This window comes from Mytilus trossulus, chromosome 3, assembly GCF_036588685.1.
Source record: "Mytilus trossulus isolate FHL-02 chromosome 3, PNRI_Mtr1.1.1.hap1, whole genome shotgun sequence".
Classification (NCBI taxonomy): domain Eukaryota; kingdom Metazoa; phylum Mollusca; class Bivalvia; order Mytilida; family Mytilidae; genus Mytilus; species Mytilus trossulus.
In genome coordinates this window covers 55,713,979-55,738,377 of record NC_086375.1, presented here as the reverse complement: position 1 = coordinate 55,738,377, position 24,399 = coordinate 55,713,979, and the positions used below count along the sequence as shown (strand labels likewise).

The following is a 24,399-nucleotide window of genomic DNA, read 5'->3' as shown; positions in this document are numbered from 1 at the left end:
CTATACTGGATTTCTACCAAACTTGGACAGAAGATTGTTTATGATCATAAGATAGTATCCAGAAGTAAATTTTGTAAAAATAAAATTCCATTTTTTCCTAATTTTACTATAAATGGACTTAGTTTTTTCTGCGGGGAAACAAAACATTCACTCTGTGGTTAAAGTTTTTAGAATTTTAATAACTTTCTCAAACTATCCTGGGTTTGTACCAAACTTGGACAGAAGCTTGTTTATGATCAAAAGATAGTATCCAGAAGTAAATTTTGTAAATAAATAAATCAATTTTTTCCATATTTTACTTTTAAATGGACTTTTTTTTCTGCGGGGAAACATTACATTCACTCTGTGGTTAAAGTTTTTAGAATTTTAATAACTTTCTTAAAATATCCTGGGTTTGTACCAAACTTGGACAGAAGCTTGTTTGTGATCATAAGATAGTATCCAGAAGTAAATTTTGTAAATAAATGAATCCATTTTTTCCATATTTTACTTTTAAATGGACTTAGTTTTTCTGCAGGGAATCATTACATTCACTCTGTGGTTAAAGTTTTTAAAATTTTAATAACTTTCTTAAACTATCCTGGGTCTGTACCAAACTTTGACAGAAGCTTATTTATGATCATAAGATTGTATCCAGAAGTGAAATTTGTAGAAAGATTACTCAGTTTTTTCTGTAATTTACTTTTAAATGGACTTAGATTTTCTTACAATCATAGAATAGTAACAAGAGGAATATTTTTATTGATTTTTTTCCTCATTGTTGTTGAGCCTGCGATTTACAGCAAAAATAGGCGAGACACTGGGTTCCGCGGAACCCTTACAAATTTTTTCAATACTGTCTAGAATATTATTGGTTTCATTCAACTTTTTATTTGTTATCTGGTTGAGGAGATGTCATTACATCTAAAACAAAGAACACCAACACTTATTTAAATCAATTAAAATACACATATGTTTACTTACACAACTCTTCTGTCTGGTTTCATCAACTTGTTTGTAAATTCTGACAAGATTTCTAAGAATGTAAGATATGGTGGAGGTCCTGAATGATCTCTATGATCATCTGGTCGAGATAAGCTGAACAAGATACCTTCCCTGTAAATAAACAATATCATTAAATAACATCTGAATCTTTTCATTTGCTTCACAATTTTAGATAGCTAAATTTTAATAGGCATTAATAGGCATTCAAAATTGTGTATGTCAGAACTCATTTTTAAACCAAAATCTTGTTACAGAAACGTACAAAAAAAAACAACATTTTCCCAACTTGGTATAACTCTAAATCTATTATCATATCATTTCATGTTTATGCCCCACCTACGATAATTAAGCATATAAATTTCAATTTTCAATTCAAAATTCTAAACATAATAAATTTAGCCATAAACAGACGCAGGACTAGAAAACGTAATGTGCTGTAGGTTAGGCATAAACAAGAATGTGTCCATAGTACACGGATGCCCCACTCGCACTATCATTTTCTGTGTTCAGTGGACCGTGAAAATTGGGGTAGAGAACTTTAATTTGGAATTAAAATTAGAAATATCATGTCATAGGGAACATGTGTACTAAGTTTCAAGTTGATGTAACTTTAACTTCATCAAAAACTACTTCGACCAAAAACTTTAACCTGAACTTTGCACTATCATTTTCTATGTTCAGTGGACCATGTAATTGGGGTCAAAACTATAATTTGGCATTAAAATTAGAAAGATCATATCATGGGGAACATGTGTACTAAGTTTCAAACTGATTGGACTTCAACTTCATCAAAAACTACCTCGACCAAAAACTTTAACCTGAAGCAGGACGAACGGACGCACAGACGGACGGACGAACCAACGAACGGAGGCACAGACCAGAAAACATAATGCCCCTCTACTATCGTAGGTGGGGCATAAAAACTATCATAAAACAAAAGAAAGTAATATAAAGATATATTAAAGGTAAATTTTAGTATGAAATTTGTAATAAATACCAGTCAATCCTAGTTGACATTAAAATAATTCCAATGTTCTTCAATAATGAAGCCATCAAGGCCATATTCCATCACAGTTAATTAAATCAGACTTACTTGTGCATTGCAGCTACTGCTTCTCTGTTCTTGACAGCATCCAAACCAAAAGAAAGTGCAAATCTTCTAGCTAATTCCTGTAATATTTAACCAATGAATATGATGAAAGCACAAGACACTAGATATTACTCAAATAAATGTAAAGTCAGATTACAAATTGATAAACCTGGCCCTTGAAAAGTCCATTATTTGCTTAAGGGAAACCCAAGGAATGCTCCTTTTATTTTACTGAAAACATTTGTACAGTAATCTTTGTTAACACTTTATTTTTAACAGATAAACATAATTCAAATTGATAAAATATTTTAAATCTTTAAACAAAAAAAATGAAAAAATCTGCCAACCTTTAATGATTGGAAGGAGTCTGAGGATCTATCAATGGGACCGCCATCTGAAAACTGTTCTCTGTATAACTGAAAAAATAATATAATGAAGTAAGTTTTTAGCTTAAGATTCTAACTAGTGCGTTATAGTAAAGTTATGTATTTCAAAAATCTATCAAATTATGCATATTAAGACACAATAATCAAATGGAATGAATTGTTTCCTTTTCTAATACAAAAATCTTAAACAAAAAAAATGTATAAATAAATTCACATTCACCAAATCTTGATGCTAACAGATAAATTCTAAAACAAGAATGTGTCCATAGTACACTGATGCCCCACTCGCACTATAACTTTCCATGTTCAGTGGACCGTGAAATTGGTGTCAATACTTAAATTTGGAATTAAATTTAGAAAGATCATATCATAGGGAACATGTATACTAAGTTTCAAGTTGATTGGACTTTAACTTCATCAAAAACTACCTTGACCAAAAACTTTAACCTGAGCTTCGCACTATCATTTTCTATGTTCAGTGGACCATGAAATTGGGGTCAAAACTATAACTTGGCATTAAAATTAGAAAGATTATATCATTGGGAACATGTGTAGTAAGTTCCAAGTTGATTGAACTTCAACTTCATCAAAAACTACCTTGACTAAAAACTTTAACCTGAGCAGGACGAACGGACCCACGGACGGACGAACGGAGGCACAGACCAGAAAACATAATGCCCCTCTACTATTGTAGGTGGGGCATAAAAATTAAGTATTAACTGTATGATTTTCTTACAAGATAGTAGAAATAAACAAGAATGTGTCCTTAGTACACGAATGCCCCACTCGCACTATCATTTTCCATGTTCAGTGGACCGTGAAATTGGGGTAAAAACTCTTATTTGGCATTAAAATTAGAATGATCATATCATAGGGAACATGTGTACTAAGTTTGAAGTCGATTGGTCTTCAAATTCATCAAAAACTACCTTGACCAAAAACTTTAACCTGAAGCAGGACAGACGGACGAACAGACCAACAGACGCACAGACCAGAAAACATAATGCCCCTCTACTATTGTAGGTGGGGCATACAAATTATTTTTTTTAAATTAGCAAGAGCAACATACCTGTGTCAAACTAAGGGCTAATGTTTTGGCTGTGGTGACTTTGTTGATCTCTCTTGCTTTACTTAATGTAGCTTTAATGATATCTCCATAATCATTATAAAACTGCAATGGAAGAAATATTAGATCTTCATTTACCATTCTTTTATTTTTTTAGGTCAGAACATGAGTCACTGATCATAACAAAATTGTAGCAACAAATTTGCTGAAACTAGCCAGTCAGTTTCATCTCTCTTATATTTTTCATTTTAAATTACCTATATAACATAATATATATACATAACCTATTATACCCATCCAACTATGCCTATCCTAGAAATGAATTATTGATTTTGTATATGCTTTGCATTTTCCATCATTGTTAATACTTTTGACATTTTGGTATTGAAGATTTTTTTGCACAATTCATATAATTTTTCAATCATTTTTATAGAGCCTTATCATGCTGTTGAGTTATCAGAGATCATGTCATGTTCTTTGTTTTTACTTAAAATATTTTGGGCATTGTTTATACCTTCATGTAATGTTTGAACATATCAGCAGCCACCCTGATCCCCACAATATTGTAGACAATAAGTTTACAGAAACAAGCCAGGAAGTTTCTTCTCTTGTGTAGTTCTTCTATCTTTACATTTTCATCAACATCATCTGTAAACAAAGATTAAATTAAAAACAATGTATAACTTTTGCACACCATAGAATAAAGTAAAAAAATTTCAAACAGGAAGTAAATGCCTTGCATATCTTAATATCACCTGCATTTCTTAATAAAGGAACAAAGTAATTTCTAAAAAACTTGTTCTCCATCAGTATGAAAAAAATTAAAACTATTTCATTATCTAGTTAGAGCCAGTACCTGAAAAGGAAATATGAAAATCACTAACATAATGAAAGTCATGAAGAGATGAATGGATAGGGATAGATATAGGATTATTGCCAAACCATTTAGTCTGTGAGTATATATATATAATGTTTACAAAGGTTTGTCAGACACTGGCAAAGTTACATAAACATGACAGGCAAAGTCAACTGTAGTCTTTTTTTTGTGTATTATTCATTCATGTTATATGAAGCTTCAAATTATAAACAAACATGAAAACACCTACCATCTTCATCATCTACAAAGACTTTATCTGTGAGAAAGTTACTAAGTTGTTGTTGTAGATTCTTGTCTGGTTCATAGACTAATGGTTTCATCATGTCATTGTTAGCCATGTTTTTACTGAACACAATTAACAAGTCACAGATAGTTATAAATGCCTCCTCGTTAACTCTATCTTTAGGATGATACATCAACTCATGACAGTACTTCAACAGGTCATTCAATCGTTTTCTCAATGCCTTCATCTCGTCCTGCAAATAAATACAACAAATGTTCATAGTGTTAACCTCTAGATGATTAGAATTATTTACATTTTTCAAGCTGTTAGAAGCAAGTCTGCAGCCAAAAAGATTGAACCATTAAGTCTTGAAATCCAGTTGTAGGAAAATATATGGAAACATGATAACAAAGGAGTAGGTCCAGTAAGACCCCTTTTTGGCCCCAAAATATAGCAGTTTTATAAAATTGTTAAAATGTAAACTTTTAGTTATCTATTGGACAGAAGAATGCTTCTGCTACATGAATATGGGCTATTTTTGGCAATACAATGCACATATATCAGCTACTAGCAACGTTAAGTCATGCTAAATTACTGAAATCTTCACAATTCTAGCATTTTAGTTAAATTTTAGACGGTTTCCGTGTAAAACGCAAGTGGCCGCATTCATGTTCATCCTTAATATTGAAATGTTAGTTGTATTTGATGATAATACATAATATATATAAAGGTTGAGGATGAACACGGATGTGGGCACTTTCAATTTTGACTAAAACCATCTGAAAAATGACATTTTTCGGCATATTTGGTAGATTTTTCAAATTTAAGCTTGAATAGGATCATTTTTTAATGCCTACTCAGTTGAAATCTTTCACATAAACTAAATGAATCAAATGAAATAGACATTTAAGTGTTTAAAAAGTCGTCAAAATCTTTTGTCAGATGAACCTGAAATTTGAGGCCAAAATCGGTCCTTATCAGTCCTACTCCTTTTTATCAAAATCAATCGACCTATACTTGCATTTTTATATCTGAGATGCAGATATTACCAGTTTTAATAACAGGATCTACAAAAGGCTCAGGTTCAATTTTTTGCCAAACAGGTGCCCCTGCAGATTATTTAAGACACACATTAAGTTAGACTTCTGTTTACTCTCATATCAGTTTCAAATGTGTAGTATCTAAAGGATATTGATTATTTAATTAAGAGATTGAAATTAACAATGTATTATAACTTACTTTACTGGGATTATTCTCATCTAACTTCTGTAGATACCATAATACTGACATGGAAGCTGATGACATGGCTTTACTTACAATCTGAAAGGGAAAAAACAAATATCAATTAGAGCACATCTTCCAGTTTGGGGATTTTTTAGTTACACATTACTATCAAACAAGTGTTGTCCTGCCAGTTTATGAGACTAACCAGCCTTAAGAAAGGTTTAGGAAACCATTATTTGAAATTTTATGTCTTTAATTTTCATGATAATTATTTTTTCTAATATACACTCAATACTACAGCTCAATCATGTCTTATTAATAGATACCTCATCTGGGATAGTTTGATTTTCATTTCCATTCTTGATAATGCTAAAAATGTCATCCCATAAGTCCCAACTGGTCAGGTTATGACAACTGAAAATAAATGTCAAAATCAATGTTACAGTAATGACATTATTTTTCTTGTAAATTATTGATTTTGTGATAGTTTTCTCCTTTGATATGATTTTTGTTATCAATATATTGTATCAAATACAATAAATGTCCACTTTTTATATATTTTATATATCAAGGTACATAAATGAATGATCTCTGAAATTTCCGGAATTTTTTTCTGACACCTATACATTATTTCTTGAAATCCTTCATGTACAAATTTTCTTCAATCAAAGTGCTTTAAGCACTGAAAGGTAAAGATTGCTTTTATTTATCAGTAGGAAGTAAAATTAAACATTGTAATAAAGCACAGGTTGTAGTTGATAATATCCCTTCTCTACATATTTATGATTTTTTTTTACTAATTTAAAACCAACTATTTGCAGGTCAACATAAAATTCAATGATTTATAATTTTTCGCACTGTTTAGATGAATTTAAAATCTAAAACGTCAAAGATAAATGGTCAAACTGTATCTCTTAACAAATTGCCACAATAAGACAATATACCTGTAAAATGCATAAATCCTCTTCAAACTGGCCGTCAAGGCAAATATCTCATCTTCATCTGGTTCTTCTCCCTACATATGATAAATAACTTCAGGATAAATATGTACATTCAAATAATATAAAATATGGTATACCAACACCTCAAGTAGAATTTGTGCAGTATGGAAATTAGCAGGTGGATAACGAAAGGTATTCACAGATTTCACCAAGGTAAAATATAAAATGACAATAAAGTCAACAACACTCGTAAATTAGCGCAAGGTATTGGTTTCTTATGGTCAACATGATTCGCCATCAAGCTTGTAGTCGTCAAGACAATATAGCATATGAAATCAAACAGTGAAGTACAAATTTAGTGATTTATGTGTTCTGTGGTAGTAGTGTACAGTAATGGTTGTTTTGACATCATTATACATATAAATAGAAAGTGAAAATGAAAATGAAATTAAAATTTAGCTAGTGGAGCTTTGGTGGTATAGTTGTAGAAATGATAAAAGTAGATCATAAAATGTCAGTTCATTATCAAATTGACAAAACCTCACTGGTCACATAATATGGATTTTTTTATGGTGTAAATATGCTTACCTCTGCAAAGAAATCTTGCATTGCCTCTTTAAATTTAACAACCAAACTATCTATCAAAGTTTTCCTGGCCACATCACATTTCCCAGCAATAGCATATTCCTCACAACATAAACATTCATAGCACTTAGAACAGGCTTCTAGAACCTACAAAAAGGTGAGTATTAAATTATAACGTCATATAGTTTGAACAATTAAACATGGCAGACACTTGCATATATATATCAATTTTAAAAGTAAACAAATCTTTCTCAGCACAACATTTGTAGTTGAGCATCATTTGCATATGAAGCTTGGAGTTGCATGTTTTTAATAATGCTATATTGAAACACATTTGCTCAACAGCATAAATAACATATATTTATAAATGTAACTAAAGTTTAATCAATTCAAACAATTTCTTTGTCATAACAAATACACAATTCCTAATTACCTCTGTGTCTGTATGTTTCTCTACAACTTCATGTAAATACCTCAATAAAGCTTCTAAATTCTGAAAATATATAAAATATTACAATAAGAAATTTGTCAATACTGTTAAAGCAAAATCAAGATACCATTGATGGATTTCCTGATTTAAATGACACATTACATCTATCAATTAAGGCTTTCATGCTCAAATTATAGTTAAATGCTGTCATGCAAAGCTCACTGTAGACATGTTTGACTAAATCTCTTTAGACCTAACCTGTTGCAGGCATTATGTCTTTCTTTTTTGAATCAGTGAAGTAGTCTTACTAAAGAGTTATTGTTCTGAATATTTTCTTATTATAACACAATCTGTAAGTCATTCCATTTAAATATCTTTTCATACCAGTAAAATATAAAGATAATAATGAAGAACAAGAACATTTCCCTAACCAGTTATGGAATAAATCATTTATGCTATGATTTAAGCTACTGTACCTTTTCTTGCCTACTAGCTGTGTAGATGTCCAATTCAAAGTACTGTGGTACCAACAGTAGATTGGCAACCTTTTCTGGATCCATCAGGTACTAAAATTCATGTTATATAGATAATTATTATAATTTCTAAATGTATATGTATTTTCTTAAAGGAGACACAATATTTGATATAAAGTTTTTAAATTGTATAAAGATAATGCTCCTAACAGTTTGAACACTTAAAAAATAAAAATCTAATGCTAAAACGGAGGAAATAGATTTAAAAGTAGTATTTATAGGTACAAACACCTCAAAAAGGTTATAAACAGTTGACATGGAGATCTTACCTTGAGAAGTAACTGTGGTAATGTGGAGATAAAATGTTCTGTTAATCTGGTCTTATCTTCTGAAACATTCTTTGTTTCTTTAGCAGTTAACTGTTGAGAAAGAATTTGAAATGTTAAAAAATAAACTCTGATGATCATTCACATTGCAAATAATCATATAACTTATAAGAGAACTAAATTAGCAGTAGAATCTTTGTAAAATATTAATTGTGGATGTATTTATATTCCTTGGATACAATTTTTCCTGGACTTCCTGGATAGAGGCTTACTACCAACTTAAAAATTCTTAAAGCTTCACAAGTTTTATCTGCTCGTGTGCAAACTTTAGCAAAACCAGAAAAAAAAATCAAATATTTCAAAACTACTTTCTTTTAAAAATGTTAACTCTCATATTTTTAAAACCATGGAGTGTAATACTGAAATGATTTTATCTTCAATATTAAGAATAATTTATTTAAAGCTTTAGAGGTATTCATACCAACGTACCTTATAAAACCAAATATGTTGTTCATGTCTTTTTTTAATATGACTTTTCTCAATGAGGTGATTATAGAACATCTACGTCATATAGCCATTAAATATATTTTTCCAAAAACATTTCCTATTGTTAAAATAATTTTTTACACCTGACCTAAGTTTCTTCATGATATTTAACAATGAAAGGGGAATAACCCTGTTTCCATTTGATTTCTTTAACTATCAAAATATTCATGGTTTATTTTAACTACTGAACTAGTTCAGTTCAAAATCAACAAACACAACACTCTAATACAAACAAAAGTGAAAAATTTCTAAAATCTAATAAAAACTTATATTACAAGCTTCCGAGTAAAGGGCAAACAATATTTCCTGAAACAAATCATTTTCCTATATAACCATTTTATCTTTACCTTTCTATTATGTCCTCTGCCTACTGGAGATTCACCTGTTGCAGCCTGTTTAACACAACACACCATTATTTCTATTAAACTGGTTTCTTGTCGGTCATCCAATGCTGTCAAATAAATCAATTAGTTATTCAGGTCTGCAAATTTTCAGGACAATTCAAGGTTGTAATGTATCAGGTTATTTAAATTCATCACTAAGATACTGTTTATTATTTTCGTTTTGTTTTGAAACTATTTTTTAGTTGACAATTTCTCTATTTTGATTGTAAATAAAAGAATGCTCATGAAATCATTTGATTCTATAAATAGACAATCATTGACTTGCACTTCATTTGAATTTTGATGAATATTTGTCTTTTTGCAATAATACCACATCCCCTATTTTTTATATCAACTCACGTTCTTCTCCTTTCTGTGGTTCATCTAATAATAAATCAGTCATACAATCCCAGTCTTTCATCATATCATTGATATCCCATAAACTGTCCACTAAATAGGCTGCATGTTCATGTAACTGTAAAAATAAACATTGATTTTAAATCTACATTTTCAAATGTTTTCAACAGTAAATGTTTGATTTGTCTTTAGAATTTTGCGTCTTGTTTTTTCTGTTTTTCTTAACTTTTTGTCAATATAAAATGTCAATGATTGCAGTTGAGAAAGCAAATAACCTTTAAAGATATCTTTAAAGATTCAATATAAACTAATGAACCGCAGAATTACCTCACTCTCAATAAAGAACTGTACTAAATCTCTAATCAGTGGTGCATTTAGACTCTGTTTCTTTCCTTTGTGAATTTTCAATGTCTTTGGCCCCTCGTAATCCCTCAAAAACAACTTGGTATTGAGAAACTCTCCTGCAGCCTGGGCTACTTGTCTGTTTGAAGAGTACACCAACTCATAAACATTCTCACAGTCTTTGTCACTTAATATTGTGTCATTATATCTAAAAATAAGAGAGCAAGTACAGTTTACATTTTAAATTACATTAATCTTTTACACTTGCATAAGGTAAACAATATTTTAATTATTTTGTTTAGTACACCTATTGTCTCAAATCATTATCAAAACATGCTTCGTAGGTATACTCATAAAATGTTTCATTAATGAAGGCTAATCATTATTGTTTGTGATGTGTTAAATTATTTTTGCTTTGCAAAATAAATGATTATTATACAGATGACTTCACTTATAGTTGCTTTATAATCCAAAATATGTGACAGACTGAAGGATTGTTGAAAATATATATATATATATATATATCTATGCTACTTTCATTACATGGGATATTATACAATTGGATTTTTTTGGACTAACAGCCATGTCCCATGTATAATTAGGAAATAGTAAAAGAAAATTATGAATACAGATATCAGAAAAGCTTTAAAAAAGCTGAAAAAGGAAAAATTGAATATATGCAACTGAAAACAATTACTTGGTGAAAATAACTTACCTTAATATGCTAATGACTAATCTGATTCCTTGTACAGCTACATCATATTCTTTATCTAATGTCATTTCAACAATACGATCCTGAAGAGAAATCAAATTTCTTTTATTGTACCAGAATAGTTACAAAAAAGTTTTCAAAGATGGAAAACTAGATATCATTGAGATGGGAGCCATCTCTGTGGGCCCAGCTGTCAATAACTTGGGGTAAATAAGTTGTATGGATGATCTGATATGAAGCATTATTTGAAGTTATTACATAGTCTCATGTGTGATTCAATCTAAGATTTTTTAAAAGTTAAAACTGATAAATATTCTCAACTTACTTTCATAGTATAATAGTGATATGACTGCATGATGTGAACTCATTGTTGACTACTCTAAGGTGACTTCTGGATATATGGATTGATGTTTGAACAATATAATTAAAGGTGCTGCCCAATTGATATTTGTCACATATTTTTAGAATTATGCCTTCAATATATTATGACCCACCAAGTATAAAGTATGAAATATTAACGGTTCTCGAGAGGTAGAGCGGACAGAATTTGTTAAGAACAACGAACGGATGGACAGACCGACGGACTGATCTTTGACCTAGGATGCATACATTATGACACATTCTCTGGTGTTGGTTAATATATATGTTAAGTTGAAAATGTTTGTCAGGTATAAAGGATGAAATAATAACAGCTGTCCTCTCAAAATATAGTGTGGATCAAATTTGTTAGCGATGAACAGACCAACAGACAGACAATCCTTTGACCTAGGAAGTTGGACATACATCATGACACACCCTCTGGTGTTGGTTAAAATGGATGTCAAGTATAATATTTGAAATCATAACGGTTCTCAAGATATAGAGCGGACACGATCTTCACCACAGGACACAGGGTTGTCAACTAAAACCAATTTTTTTTTTACCTTGACCTTTGACCTAGGAAGTTGTACATACATCATGACACACCCTCTGGTGTTGGTTAAAATGGATGTCAAGTATAATATTTGAAATCATAACGGTTCTCAAGATATAGAGCGGACACGATCTTCACCACAGGACACAGGATTGTCAACTGAAACAATTTTTTTTACCTTGACCTTTGACCTAGGAAGTTGTACATACATCATGACACGCCGTCTGGTGGTGGTTAACATGGATGTCAAGTATAAACTTTGAAATCATAACGGTTATCTAGATATGGAGCGGACACTATCTTCACCACAGGACACAAGGTTGTTCACTGAAACCAAAGTTTTTGACATTGACCTTTGACCTAGGAAGTTGTACATACATCATGACACACCCTCTGGTGTTGGTTAATAAACGTGTTAAGTATTAAGTATAAAATCATAACGGTTATCTAGACATGGAGCGGACACGATCTTCACCACAGGACACAGGGTTGTCAACTGAAACCAGTTTTTGACCTTGACCTTTGACCTAGGAAGTTGTACATACATCATGACACACCCTCTGGTGTTGGTTAAAATGAATGTCAAGTATAAACTTTAAAATCATAACGGTTCTCAAGATATAGAGCGGACACGATCTTCACCACAGGACACAGGGTTGTCAAATGAAACCAAAGTTTTTTTACCTTGACCTTTGACCTAGGAAGTTGTACATACATCATGACACGCCCTCTGGTGGTGGTTAATAAACATGTAAAGTATAAAGTTTGAAATCATAATGGTTCTCTAGATATGGAGGGGACATGAAAGTGTTACGGACGGACAGACGGATGGACAGACTGATCACTATAGGGGCCCTAATTATATCAACCTTTTAATAAAGTCTATGTTAATCTATATGAAACCTTGAAAATCAATTGTAAAAGAATAAAGAATGGTAGGCTAAATGGTTGTTGTAAGAAAAGTTAAAGTTTCATATAAATTCTAGGTCTGTTGCCAATAGTACAGTATTTAAACATATGACTAACAGTGAAACTTCATGTTTGTTATATGCATACTGGAGATCATGTCTTGTTTTCTAGTTGGGACATGTTGCTCAGTCCTCAGTTTTAGTAGTGTTTTGAGGTCTTGCCTTTTTGCTTTCTTTCATTTGTTTACATTGAATTGTCAGTTACTCTTCATTTTATGAGTGATGATATCTTCTGACACATTTTTTTAATCCAAAACTAAAAGTTTTCCAGGTCCTTTAAGTCTATTTACAGATGCTTTGACTTAACCTTCCCAAAAAGATTTCAAATAGAAACCCAAATGTGCGTTTTTTAACCAAACATTGCAAAAAATAAAGACAAAAAGAACAGATTCAGATTTCAATTCATATAACAAGTGCAATTTTCTCACCTTAAATCTGTTTGTAAACAACTCTAGTTTTGGTGACAAATCTTCTGTTTCATACAGTGGATACAACGCTCTCAAACAACATTGCCTTACATCACCAATCTACAATAAATGAAAAATTATAATAAACGAATAATTTAGATGCCTAAATAAATATTTATGAAAACATGATGAAATTATGTAAAACAGAACATTTATTGCTTCCATTTATTTAAGTAATCAGGTTTATACAATATCACTTTTTCCCCATTTCTGTAAAATGAACTAAATTTAACCATATATTATTTCCATCATGGAAAGACCATTCACACAGATATTTCTATTTAACAATATACTGGATTTTATATTTTCTAAATGTTTTATAGCAGTTCAAAGAATTACCTTATCATACAATGTCCAGCCTACATATTTTAGATATGCATCATCTAAAAACATATTTGGATATTTCTTCATCCATACACCAATTTCTGTCATACAAATAGATCGGATTTCTGGCTGGGTATCTCTGTAAAACACAATACCGGATTTTAAGGCATATACATTGTATGTTAACAAACTACCAATTTAAGCTAAATAGAATATAATTTTTCTCTTGTTTAATATATCAAATACAATGTGATTTGATATAAAATTGTGTCAAGTGGGTTATCTGACTCAAATATCCCTTTAATCTCAAAATTGTTGGCTTACAAATTTCATAAAGCTATGATTTGCCTTTTTTATTTCCATCCCAAGCTTCATAACAACATCTGCAAAATGCATGATTTTTTAAATTTTGAATCAAGATTCTTGCATTGCTCCAGAAACAGTTAAATAACTTTTTTTAATTTCTAAACAATAGCTAAAGAAAAATAGTATTAAAAAAATATCATAGTTTTGAAAATCAAAGCGGAGAGATATTTTGCAATGGTCAGAATCCACATTTATAGATATGATGGGACTTTCTAAAATGTAATTTTGAACTTTTGGTTGGATTATCGTTGATCATCTCAACAAGATTGATTTTCTCGCTTGAAAAAGTTAGAAAAGCAATCGAGTCAAGATGACCAATAATAATCAGTTTATCGCCTTTACCTATGATGACATTATCAATTTCATGGCAATTTCATTAGCAATGCCACAGCCTTCTTAATTTTTAACAATAATTTAATGAAAAATTATCGCAAAAAAAATCAAAGGAAAAATGCATAAAATAGCGATAAATAAAATTATTACCTATATCTGTGAACAAACACTCCTCTGAATATATAGGTCAACATGTTTCTGATTTCTGCCTGATTTTCTTCCAGCTGAAAGAAACATGTCAGATAGATAAAATAACATTGATGCATCATCATTTTTTTGAAGAAAAAAAATAAAAGAATTCTTCATGTTAAACTAGGAGGATAAACATAGTTCTAATTACAACCAAACTTTGATAAGCTTAATGAAATTATTGGGTTTTTTTTGCATTTATATAACACAATTTTGTTCTTGTAATTAAAATGCTTCTTCAAATGGATATTTCTTTTAACATGATTTATATCGGATGTCTTTGAATTTTTCACATTATCCAGACCTCTTGTCTTCTTGTCAGCAGCATGTCAAGTCTGTCATTAGCTCTCTTCATCTGTTGTTTTTGTCTCTCAGCTTCATACTGTCTCTGTGTATTGTCCAAGTTGATACTTAAATTCAAAGCCACATCCACTAAAGCTGTCATCAATTTCATTGCTATTAGAAAACAAAGAGTCACATTATTTCAAATTTACCGATATTTTCTTTACTTACTCATTCAAATCATACAAGAATGAAAATATTTAGCAATTCAGATTCAAACTATTTCAAAAATAAAATCCTATCAGTAGAGCTGTGTTATCTATATATTATTTTTTTTTTATTTTGCTAGGTATTCTTTATCAATTTTGGTTACAGATGCAACATAAGTGATATTTGGTAAGATTAATGATTCTAAATGTTACGCATGATTAAAATCCTCATTTACTTTAATAATCCTTGCTAAATCTTCTAGTTAGAATGCATTCTAGTACAGCTCCTGCAAAGGCTGCAATAATTGTTTTGTTTACACAAAACAGAGTAGGGCGAACAGGAACCCAAATACAATTAAGTTCATAATTATATCAAAAATGCATTTGCAGATAAATGTAAAGAGGAACAATGCAAATACAAGAACAATATGTACAATATACGCTATATCACTTTCAGTTTAAGCCACTTTTTACATTGAAAAACCTACTTATTCTTTCCTTAAATATTGTTGATATTTCTACATTTGGTTTAAAAATTTCTTTGGTAACTGTTAATTGTATGTGTTGTTTACCTGCTAAAGTACTTGTGTGTCGGAAAGCTCTGACTTGTGAATCTGTCAACCCAGTCAACAAGGATATGATATTGTCCATCATGTACTGATCATAGATTATACTGTACTGACACTGTCGCACTAGTACTTGTACAAATTCACAGAAGTTAGAACGGAATCTTTTCCATATTGGACCTGACATTATCAATGGATAGTCTCCACTTTCCTATATAACAGAAAATCAGAAATTATTACAAATCTAATATTGATCAATTGGCCGTTTCAGAATCTAAAGAATCATGGGTAATTTCATTGTTCGTACCTCAAAATGAAAATAACGTTCCGTCATTGGTTGAATTTTGATTGTTTAGAACGTTTTAAACAGATCACAACGCTTTGGTGTACACTTTTGAAAATATAACCCAGAATGCATTAGATTCTGAAACAGCGAATTGATTGATTGGTGTTTAAAAGTCACTTTCAGAACTATTGTGCTATTTCATGGCAATCATTTTGTTTTGTAGAGGTAAATGTTTATTAAACCTATAATACAATGCCATCTATCATACAAAAGGAAAGAATTAAGATAAAAAGTCCATGTTTTTTTTCTGTTTGTTTTTATACAGATACAAATATTACTCATTTAAACATTTCTGGAGCATATGATGAAATAACAATAAAAAAAGGGAAGTCAAAACACTATGGTATGTTATTTTACCTCATCAAACTCTTCTGTCATTCTTCTTATGATTTCTGCATGTTCCTGGTTAGCATACATGTATGGAGTTATCTTTCCTTTACAACCTGATCCCTGGATGAAGAACTGTATCAATTCAAGTAGAGCTGAATCTCTGTCATTCTTGTAGGATTCTATCCAGTCATCAACAAGACTCTAAAAGAGAAAACACAAATAACTTGAAATAATCAAGACCTGAATGAAAAGTCAGCTATAAGTGTCCAAAAATTAACAAAAAAATACCCGAAATTATTCTGACAATTTACCATGTTTGAAATATGAATAAAGTTCATGCAAATGTGCTGTGATCACAATTTGTTAAACAGCATCATCAAAAATCATCTTAACATAAAGGAATGTCTCCCAAGATCCTTGTTTCATGGAGGTTTTTTTTTATAAAAAATATCAAAAAATCTGAACATTATGATCCTATATATAATATTAAGTAAAATATTGTTCCATTTCCCATTAAAACCTGTAGGGATGATCTCCTCTTTCAACTACTGAACATTCAGAAATCGTTGTGATTTTGTTATTCTAGACTTAAATGCAATTTCTATTTTAGCGATTTTGAGAAAAAATAATTTCGGAATTTACAGTATGCTATACTTTGATCATCTTTCTGTCCCACTCTAATGAAGTAAAATGCTGATCAAATATCTGACAATACTTGTAATGGAAGATATCTATCCTCTCATTTTTAAGTAAACTATTGATAAACTTTCTGTCAATACCTGTAATGAAGATCTTCCTCCTTTAACTACGTCAAATATAGATCCAGTTCCTGAGTCTGCATCATCATCTGCTCCACCCCCTACTGCTGCCCCTCCCCCTCCTCCACTTTTCTTTCTTCCACGTCCTCTTCCTCCTCCTCCGCCTCTTTTTGGTGCCTGTAACGAAATATTCATTATATAAAAAGAAAATATATACACATGTCACTAAGCTAAATGCATACAAATGCAGATAGACAAAATATAAAGTAATAGTGATAAATATAAAAAAGGGTTTAAAAGAGAAAATATATGTACTTGAAGTATCCAGTATTACTTACCTGACATTATTTTATTCATTTATTTATGCAATAACAATATATCCTATGGTTTCAGGCAAGAGAAGCACATTACCTGGTATAAGCTATCAATCAAGAGCAATAACTTATCAAGTTGACTGGGCTTTGCTCAATGTTGAAGGCCTATAGTTGTTAATTTTTATGTCATTTTGGTCTCTTGCAGAGAGTTGTCTCATTGGCAATCATACCACTTGTTCTTTTTGAAATTATCTTTAGATATCAATATGCTGATTATTTTGGCTATTGAGTTTCCTCTATCTACTATGTTATTTCCACAAAATGTGGTGGAAAACATCATTTATGATATTGAACCTGTAAGCATGGTAAGAAGTCCTCTGATTCACTATTTGTAGATCTGTTCTTTTCATTTTTCTATTTAGGTTCTCACTTTCAACATTGCTCAAAAGTAGTTTAGACATAAAAATACAAATATTGGTACGAAAATCACCAATCAAGGGAGATAATTAGGGCAATGCATCACTATGATTTTTATGTTGTTGACCTATGTTTGTTAGAAGTAAAAACTTACTGGTCCATCTCCTCTCTTCTGTCTTTTTCTTCCTTTGGTTACTACTGGTGGTTCTTCAAAGTCACTGTCATCATCATTCTCTGGTCTATAGGGAAATATTTATTTATTAGATATTGCAGGTGTAAAGCTAAGAAACATAAGGCAATATTTGCCACTTCACTATATAATTGTAAATTATGTACATGTATAATAGAACAGATGAATTCATACACCATGCATACTTATCAGCCAAAAAAATTAGTCTTTATCAGTTTGTAATTTAATTATCAAAAATTTTAAATATAGAGTTTAACATGATCCAAGAAAACGAGGTCAAGGTCAGATAAACCAAACCGGGAAATATATTTAAAATCATTCATACACCAAATATAGATGACCAATTGCTAAATATAAAGCTTTTAAGAAGTTGGCAAGTTTTGTAGTCTTAAATTGAATTTACATTGTCTAAATAATTTGTCAAGCCTTTGACTTCTGTCAGATCACTATCCTTTGGTCAAGCTTTCTGCAACAAAAGGCAAAGGCTTGACAAAAATTATAGACAATGTAGATTCAATTTTAGAATTTAGACCAAAAAAGAGAGAAATCCATATTCTTTCTTCAATATATATGCCTTCTTTGGCTTTTTTTCTATTCCTTTTTTAAATTGTTGCACACATTTGTACATGTATCTCTTTAGTTTTTATAGATATTTCAACACTTACAATGATATTTCTGAAGATGGCTCTGCCATGGATCTGGCCTCTGCATCTACTTTTGCTTTTCTGGGTCGTCCTACCATTTTGTTCTGTGATGATGTTGTCCACTTCTTAGTTCTGTATGAAATAATTCTTATATTCAAATTATGCAAATTTTGGTTCATTTTGATATCTAAATTGCTAATTGGAAGACTGATTAGTCATTTTTGGGCATTTCTCAATGAACAATTTCCCTTACAACTATGGAACTAAAGAAGTGATGTAATTCTTTGGCATTGAGTAAAACAACTGACAATGACTGAAGTGAGAGTCAAGGAATTCTAGTCAAATCGGCACACGGTATAGTCAAATCGGCACCAGATTAAATCGGCACTTGATATAGTCAATTCGGCACCCAAGTTAGATTTGTTTAATATATATTTTTAAAAGGATTATTAAAGTAAAAACAGTTGGAATGGGCTGTTCAGAAATTTTTCAGTATTTACGCAAGAAAATTTACATAAGGAAGGGGTTGTCCAGAAATATTAACTTAATTTTATTCACATTTTAGGGGGTTAAGGTACATGTATATATTTTTTTCTCTCAATTAAACCTGTATTTCTAATTCTATATATGAGATGAGGTCTTGGGTATTTTTTCTGCATTTTATAACCATTTGAGCATTTTGCAGGATTGTTGGTTTAATGCTGTTTAAACTTTCCTGAAAAATACCTTAATTGCTTATTATTTTGCATCAAAGTTTGAATTTGTGAAAGGGACTCATAGTTTTCCATTTTATTGCTTCTAATTGTCTCATCCTAAAACAGCTTTGGTAAGGGCTTCGTTGTTTATTAGTTTTTGAAGAACAAAACATCAATAACTCTACATACATGTACAATGTATATACTGTTGAGTTAAAACAACAAACTTAATAACTGTACTTGATTAAAGTTATTAATTAATTAAAAAGAATACTTATCAAATAAAACATCAGTCAATAAATGTTGGGAAAACTTTAAACTAGAGGCTCTCAAGAGCCTGTATCGCTCACCTGATTCTACTTGGGTTTTTGAAACCATATAAAAAAATATAAAATTTGGCTAAAAGTGACAACACAACCTCATAAGGAAAGGAACATTCAGGCTATGTTTAATTTTATTCAAAAGTCCCCCACTGGCGGCCATCTTGGATGACGGATCGGCTACAAAGTAACAACACTTGGTCAGCACAACATTAGGAACATTCATGCCATGTTTGATTTCATTCCATTCAGTGGTTCTCTAAAAAAAGTCATTTGTATGCATTTCTCATACGGTCCTATGTTAAACTAAGTCCCCCGCTGGCGGCCATCTTGGATGATGGATCGGCTACAAAGTAACAACACTTGGTCGGCACCTCATAAGGAACATTCATGCCATGTTTGATTTCATTCCATTCAGTGGTTCTCTAGAAGAAGTTCAAAATGTAAAAAGTTAACGACGACGGACGCCAAGTGGTGAGAAAAGCCCACTTGGACCTTCGGGCTAGGTGAGCTAATAATTAACTTTTGTATTATAACTGCTTGATTCTTTTTAAGAATGAAAAGCATGATAAAATCAGGCCCCCAAAATAGATCATTCATTTATACATTTTTAGAATTATTTATATTTATTAAAATATCAAATATTATGGATGCGGAATTAACTTTAAATAGACGCCGATTTGACCAGGTGCTGATTTGACTTTTACTGTGGGTGCCGATTTGACATGTTCCCACAGGCAAATCATTTAGATACATTTAAGGACAGACAATATATCAATAAGATAGAAAAACATACCAGTATTTGAATTTTGGTTTTAAACATGAAGTTCACAAAAGTTCAAAACAATGTGTCTATATTTTCATAAGACCAGGGAAACTTAAATTTTGTTACATGAATTAAGGCCATAATAAATTATAGGTTTGTTTGCCCAAACGCTACCTACCCAGAAAAAAGCTGCATACTCAAATTCTTTTATTGTCCTGATTTAAAGGAGGTTTTTTTTATTAAATAGGCATGAAGACTTACAAACATCTGATACTTCAATTTCTTTTTTTGAAGAAAAAAAAGAAAATGCCTATCTTCCTACCCACTGTCTCAACCTTTGGGTAGGGTTTGGGCAAACCAAAATATTTTTAAGTGTGGCCTAATAAGGAATTAAAATTGTCAACATTGTTTTTATTGCACACTTAAATATTGCTTTTATCAGGATTATTTATACAAGTTGTTTTTTTTACCGACCGTGCGAGGGCTGAAAAGCCTGTCAAGGTCGTTAAACACTTCCATATATATATAAGTTGTTTTCTTTTGGTCAAATAAAAGTGTTGGTATTTTGACTATATCTGGTTTATTTTCAACACTAATATATTATTGACTACAGTGGAGTCCCCGGTGTCCACGCGGCCCGTGATATCGCGCATTAGCTGATTTTGTCATATCAACACAGTAACACATACAAAATCGTACTTGTTATTGTTTAAGCTTTCCGAAGGGATAAAAAAGAATAAAATTGATAAGTTCAAGAATTAATTAATAACTGCAATCCCGTGATTTACCATATTTTGCCAATTTCCATTAAAAAAATTACATCATCAGATTATTTTTGTTTTATTTAAGTCAAATTAATATCAGATTGAAATATTTTTTGCTCTGCATCCTTGGGAGTGTGTTTGGTACAAACTGAGCTATATTTCGTAGTATAAAATCTTTCCTTTATTTCAAATAAGCTATTTTTGGAAGGCATGCGCGAAATCACCGGACATTGGAGGAACTCTCAGAACAGGGGTTTTCCTAATTTTGGACACACATTACACAAAATCTAAAGGATGAAACCATACAAAAAGAAGATTTTATGAAATAAAAGTATGTTATGAATGTGTTCACACTAAATTAACCAATTATTGGTTTTATCAGTTGAATGAAGTGAAGTCATAAGTCTTAGGTGCCCGGATACACCGGACTGCACCGTACTTAATAATGTTTCATACCAAGGTATCCACTTCAAGGACTCTATCTAAATAATTCACACAGGTGTTGGTTCACTTCATGGAGTTTAATTTAATATTTTTTATTCGTAACCCTGCATACCAAGGTATCCACTTCAGGGACTCTACCGAAATGATTCACACAGGCGTTGGTTCACCTCATGGAGTTTAATTTAATGTTTCTTAAATAATATCTATTTTTAGCATTCAAACTTATTAAGTTAATATAATTATTCGTTATTTCAAATCCACCAAATTTAACAGTTTTTCTATATATATGCTGACTCGTTTTCCGAAATCTTCTATTGGTCCTTTTAGTATGTTAGTTTACCCACATACATGTAGGTTTTTAATATGAACAGTTACAATGTCAATGCATATTCAGCAAAATATAAAGATACATCTTGAACCTAATTATTTCTATTCAAATGTTGAACAAATTATAACTGAAAAGGGGGAAACCAAATAAATCCTATCCATATTACAAATATACAAGACAGTGTATGCAATCCATAAACTGGATAAAATATAAAATATATATAAATAGACTGGTCTACTTTGAATGCTAAACATTTTTGGAGTTGTCTCCCTTACACCAACAATAAACGGAATGCTGTCGAGAGGATTTGGGTAGTTTCCTTCATATAATGCTTCTTTTGGACAGTATTTTGCGTATACTACAGGTATGACTTTACTATTTAGTGGTACAGAGTATAAGCGATTAAAAACAGAGTGATTTATGACACGGACAAAGAAAAATAGCATTTATCACATCAAAAACTCTCTCAACTGTGCATATATCTATACTATACTTTATGCATTTTCACAAAGGATGAAGATGTGATATCCTTTGAAAATTAAACACCAAACCACTGCTTTTTGAAGCTACTATTACCATTAATCTTCCATCAGTTTCTTCTGCAAGTTGGCGGGTTTCCTTCGGTATAAACAATGATCACGTGATCAAAAAAATGTTACTTCCCTTGAATAACACATCTGAGTTATTCCCCTTAGACTACTTTTCATTATTAGCAGGTACCCAAGTTTAAAATATTCATTTGTCGGATCAAGGATTTGTATAGTTAGATCTATACAAATCCTTGGTCGGATACAAGTGGTTGACCATTCTCAGTTTTTAAGATATGCACTTGGTTGCAGTGACACCTCGGATATAATGAACGTGACATTACCATATAAGCTTTAGGTATAACCGAGAAATACTTTTATAAATCAATCCGACTCTATATAAAGTTTATCACAGTCAGTCTGGAGGTATAATATCACAGACAGGCCATTTGTTTCTAGTTTCTGTGTATAATTTGATCAGAGACATATATACCCATATGTGATTTGAAAAAGTCAACAAAAAAAAAGTTTCGTATCCAGCTTTTAACATTTTTAATACAGTATTGATATTTAAATTGATTATAAAGTTCATGATCAAGCTTATCATGGCAGTGGTAGGCTGTCATTCCCAAACTGTTACCGAGCCTGGTATCTTTGAGATATATATATTTTTCGATACTGAATTTATAAATCTAAGCAATATCAATTAATTCATCTTGGCATTGCATTTTTTAGTCTTCTTGTACTGTTTGTAGCGTTGGTGTATGGAATCATATATGAAGCACTGTCACCAATATTAGAATACTGAGAAGGACTTGATTGTGTTATACTGAAACGTCACATGTCATATATATAAGGTCCTATATATATATATAAATTTAGGAAGATGTGGTGTGAGTGCCAATGAGACAACTCTCTATCCAAATAACAATTTATAAAAGTAAACCATTATTTATAGGCCAATGTACTGCCTTCAACACGGAGCCCTGGCGCACACCGAAACTGAACATCAAGCCCCAAAATTACTAGTGTAAAACCATGTAAAATTGCATGCAAGATTTCCAGTGTATATTCTTGTTTTTCGATATGCCTTGATAGAATATTTAGTGTTTTTACTGTACCGAAATTTGCTGTATGTTCTTTTGTGTTAACATACTTATATGCTTTGCTCATTGTTGAGGGCCGTACGGTGACATATAGTTGTTAATGTCTGTGTCATTTTGGTCTTTTGTGGATAGTTGTCTCATTGGCACATCATACCACATCTTCTATTTAATACTTCATGTTAAAATGCTTTTATAAATCCCCAGTTCGCCGGAGATCACAATTTTAGGATTGAGTTCTCAGAAAAATTGTGAACGATCGGTTAGTATAGTTGTCTATTAAATTTTCATGTGTCTGTCCTAAGTCAGGAGCCTGTAGCTCAATAGTTGTCGTCGGTTCATATCTGTCATATTCGGTTTTTCTTGAATTGTTTTGTTATAAATAAGCTAGACCAATAAGTTTTCTCAATTGATTTATTTTATATTTTTCATGTCGGGGTCTTTTATATCCAACTATACGATATTTACAGATTATTGTTGATCATCGCAACGAGATGGATTTTCTCGATTGAGCTTGTACGGCGAAAGTGAGAAAAGCTATCGAATTGAGACGACCATATTATTTTAATCTTTATTCTCATAACTTGACCATAAGGTTCAACGGTACAGAGATGGATCAAACCCAAAAGTCCAAATTAAATTCCGTAAGAAGAATTCAGGTAAAGTTTGGTAACATGAGGCCCAATATTTTGCTTGAACAAAGAAATAAACTGAAGAAGACGCATAATTTGTAATGCAGGACTAAAATGCTGTGACGACTATATATATAAAGCTATATGGGTAGCCAAATAAACTAGTTGAAGACTTTCGCAAACACATAATTTAAAGAAGAAAAAACACCACCGGACCAATTTGCTGAAACGTATAAAAGGAAATAAAAAAGAAGGACTG

General features: G+C 31.3%; 1 protein-coding gene across 2 annotated transcripts in view; it reads right to left on the bottom strand.

The window, feature by feature from the left end:
* Nucleotides 1-22,560, bottom strand: part of LOC134711898 (cohesin subunit SA-1-like) — a 49,184-nt gene extending 26,624 nt beyond the window's left edge. For both annotated transcript variants that reach the window (XM_063572858.1, XM_063572859.1), the window contains exons 1-27: nt 22,455-22,560; nt 18,583-18,693; nt 17,882-17,966; nt 17,018-17,173; nt 16,266-16,439; nt 15,569-15,773; nt 14,810-14,961; nt 14,467-14,540; nt 13,633-13,756; nt 13,255-13,353; nt 10,949-11,028; nt 10,219-10,441; nt 9,895-10,009; nt 9,499-9,602; nt 8,609-8,698; nt 8,283-8,372; nt 7,810-7,869; nt 7,380-7,523; nt 6,795-6,865; nt 6,177-6,264; nt 5,866-5,946; nt 4,633-4,879; nt 4,041-4,174; nt 3,530-3,631; nt 2,422-2,490; nt 2,078-2,154; nt 964-1,095 (exon numbers count right to left, since the gene is read on the bottom strand). In XM_063572858.1, coding sequence (XP_063428928.1) covers nt 964-1,095; nt 2,078-2,154; nt 2,422-2,490; nt 3,530-3,631; nt 4,041-4,174; nt 4,633-4,879; nt 5,866-5,946; nt 6,177-6,264; nt 6,795-6,865; nt 7,380-7,523; nt 7,810-7,869; nt 8,283-8,372; nt 8,609-8,698; nt 9,499-9,602; nt 9,895-10,009; nt 10,219-10,441; nt 10,949-11,028; nt 13,255-13,353; nt 13,633-13,756; nt 14,467-14,540; nt 14,810-14,961; nt 15,569-15,773; nt 16,266-16,439; nt 17,018-17,173; nt 17,882-17,966; nt 18,583-18,659 — 3,053 coding nt within the window. In that variant the 5' untranslated portion in view covers nt 18,660-18,693; nt 22,455-22,560. The remainder of the gene's footprint in view (nt 1-963; nt 1,096-2,077; nt 2,155-2,421; nt 2,491-3,529; nt 3,632-4,040; nt 4,175-4,632; nt 4,880-5,865; nt 5,947-6,176; nt 6,265-6,794; nt 6,866-7,379; nt 7,524-7,809; nt 7,870-8,282; nt 8,373-8,608; nt 8,699-9,498; nt 9,603-9,894; nt 10,010-10,218; nt 10,442-10,948; nt 11,029-13,254; nt 13,354-13,632; nt 13,757-14,466; nt 14,541-14,809; nt 14,962-15,568; nt 15,774-16,265; nt 16,440-17,017; nt 17,174-17,881; nt 17,967-18,582; nt 18,694-22,454) is intronic.
* Between the last annotated feature and the right edge of the window lie 1,839 nt (nt 22,561-24,399).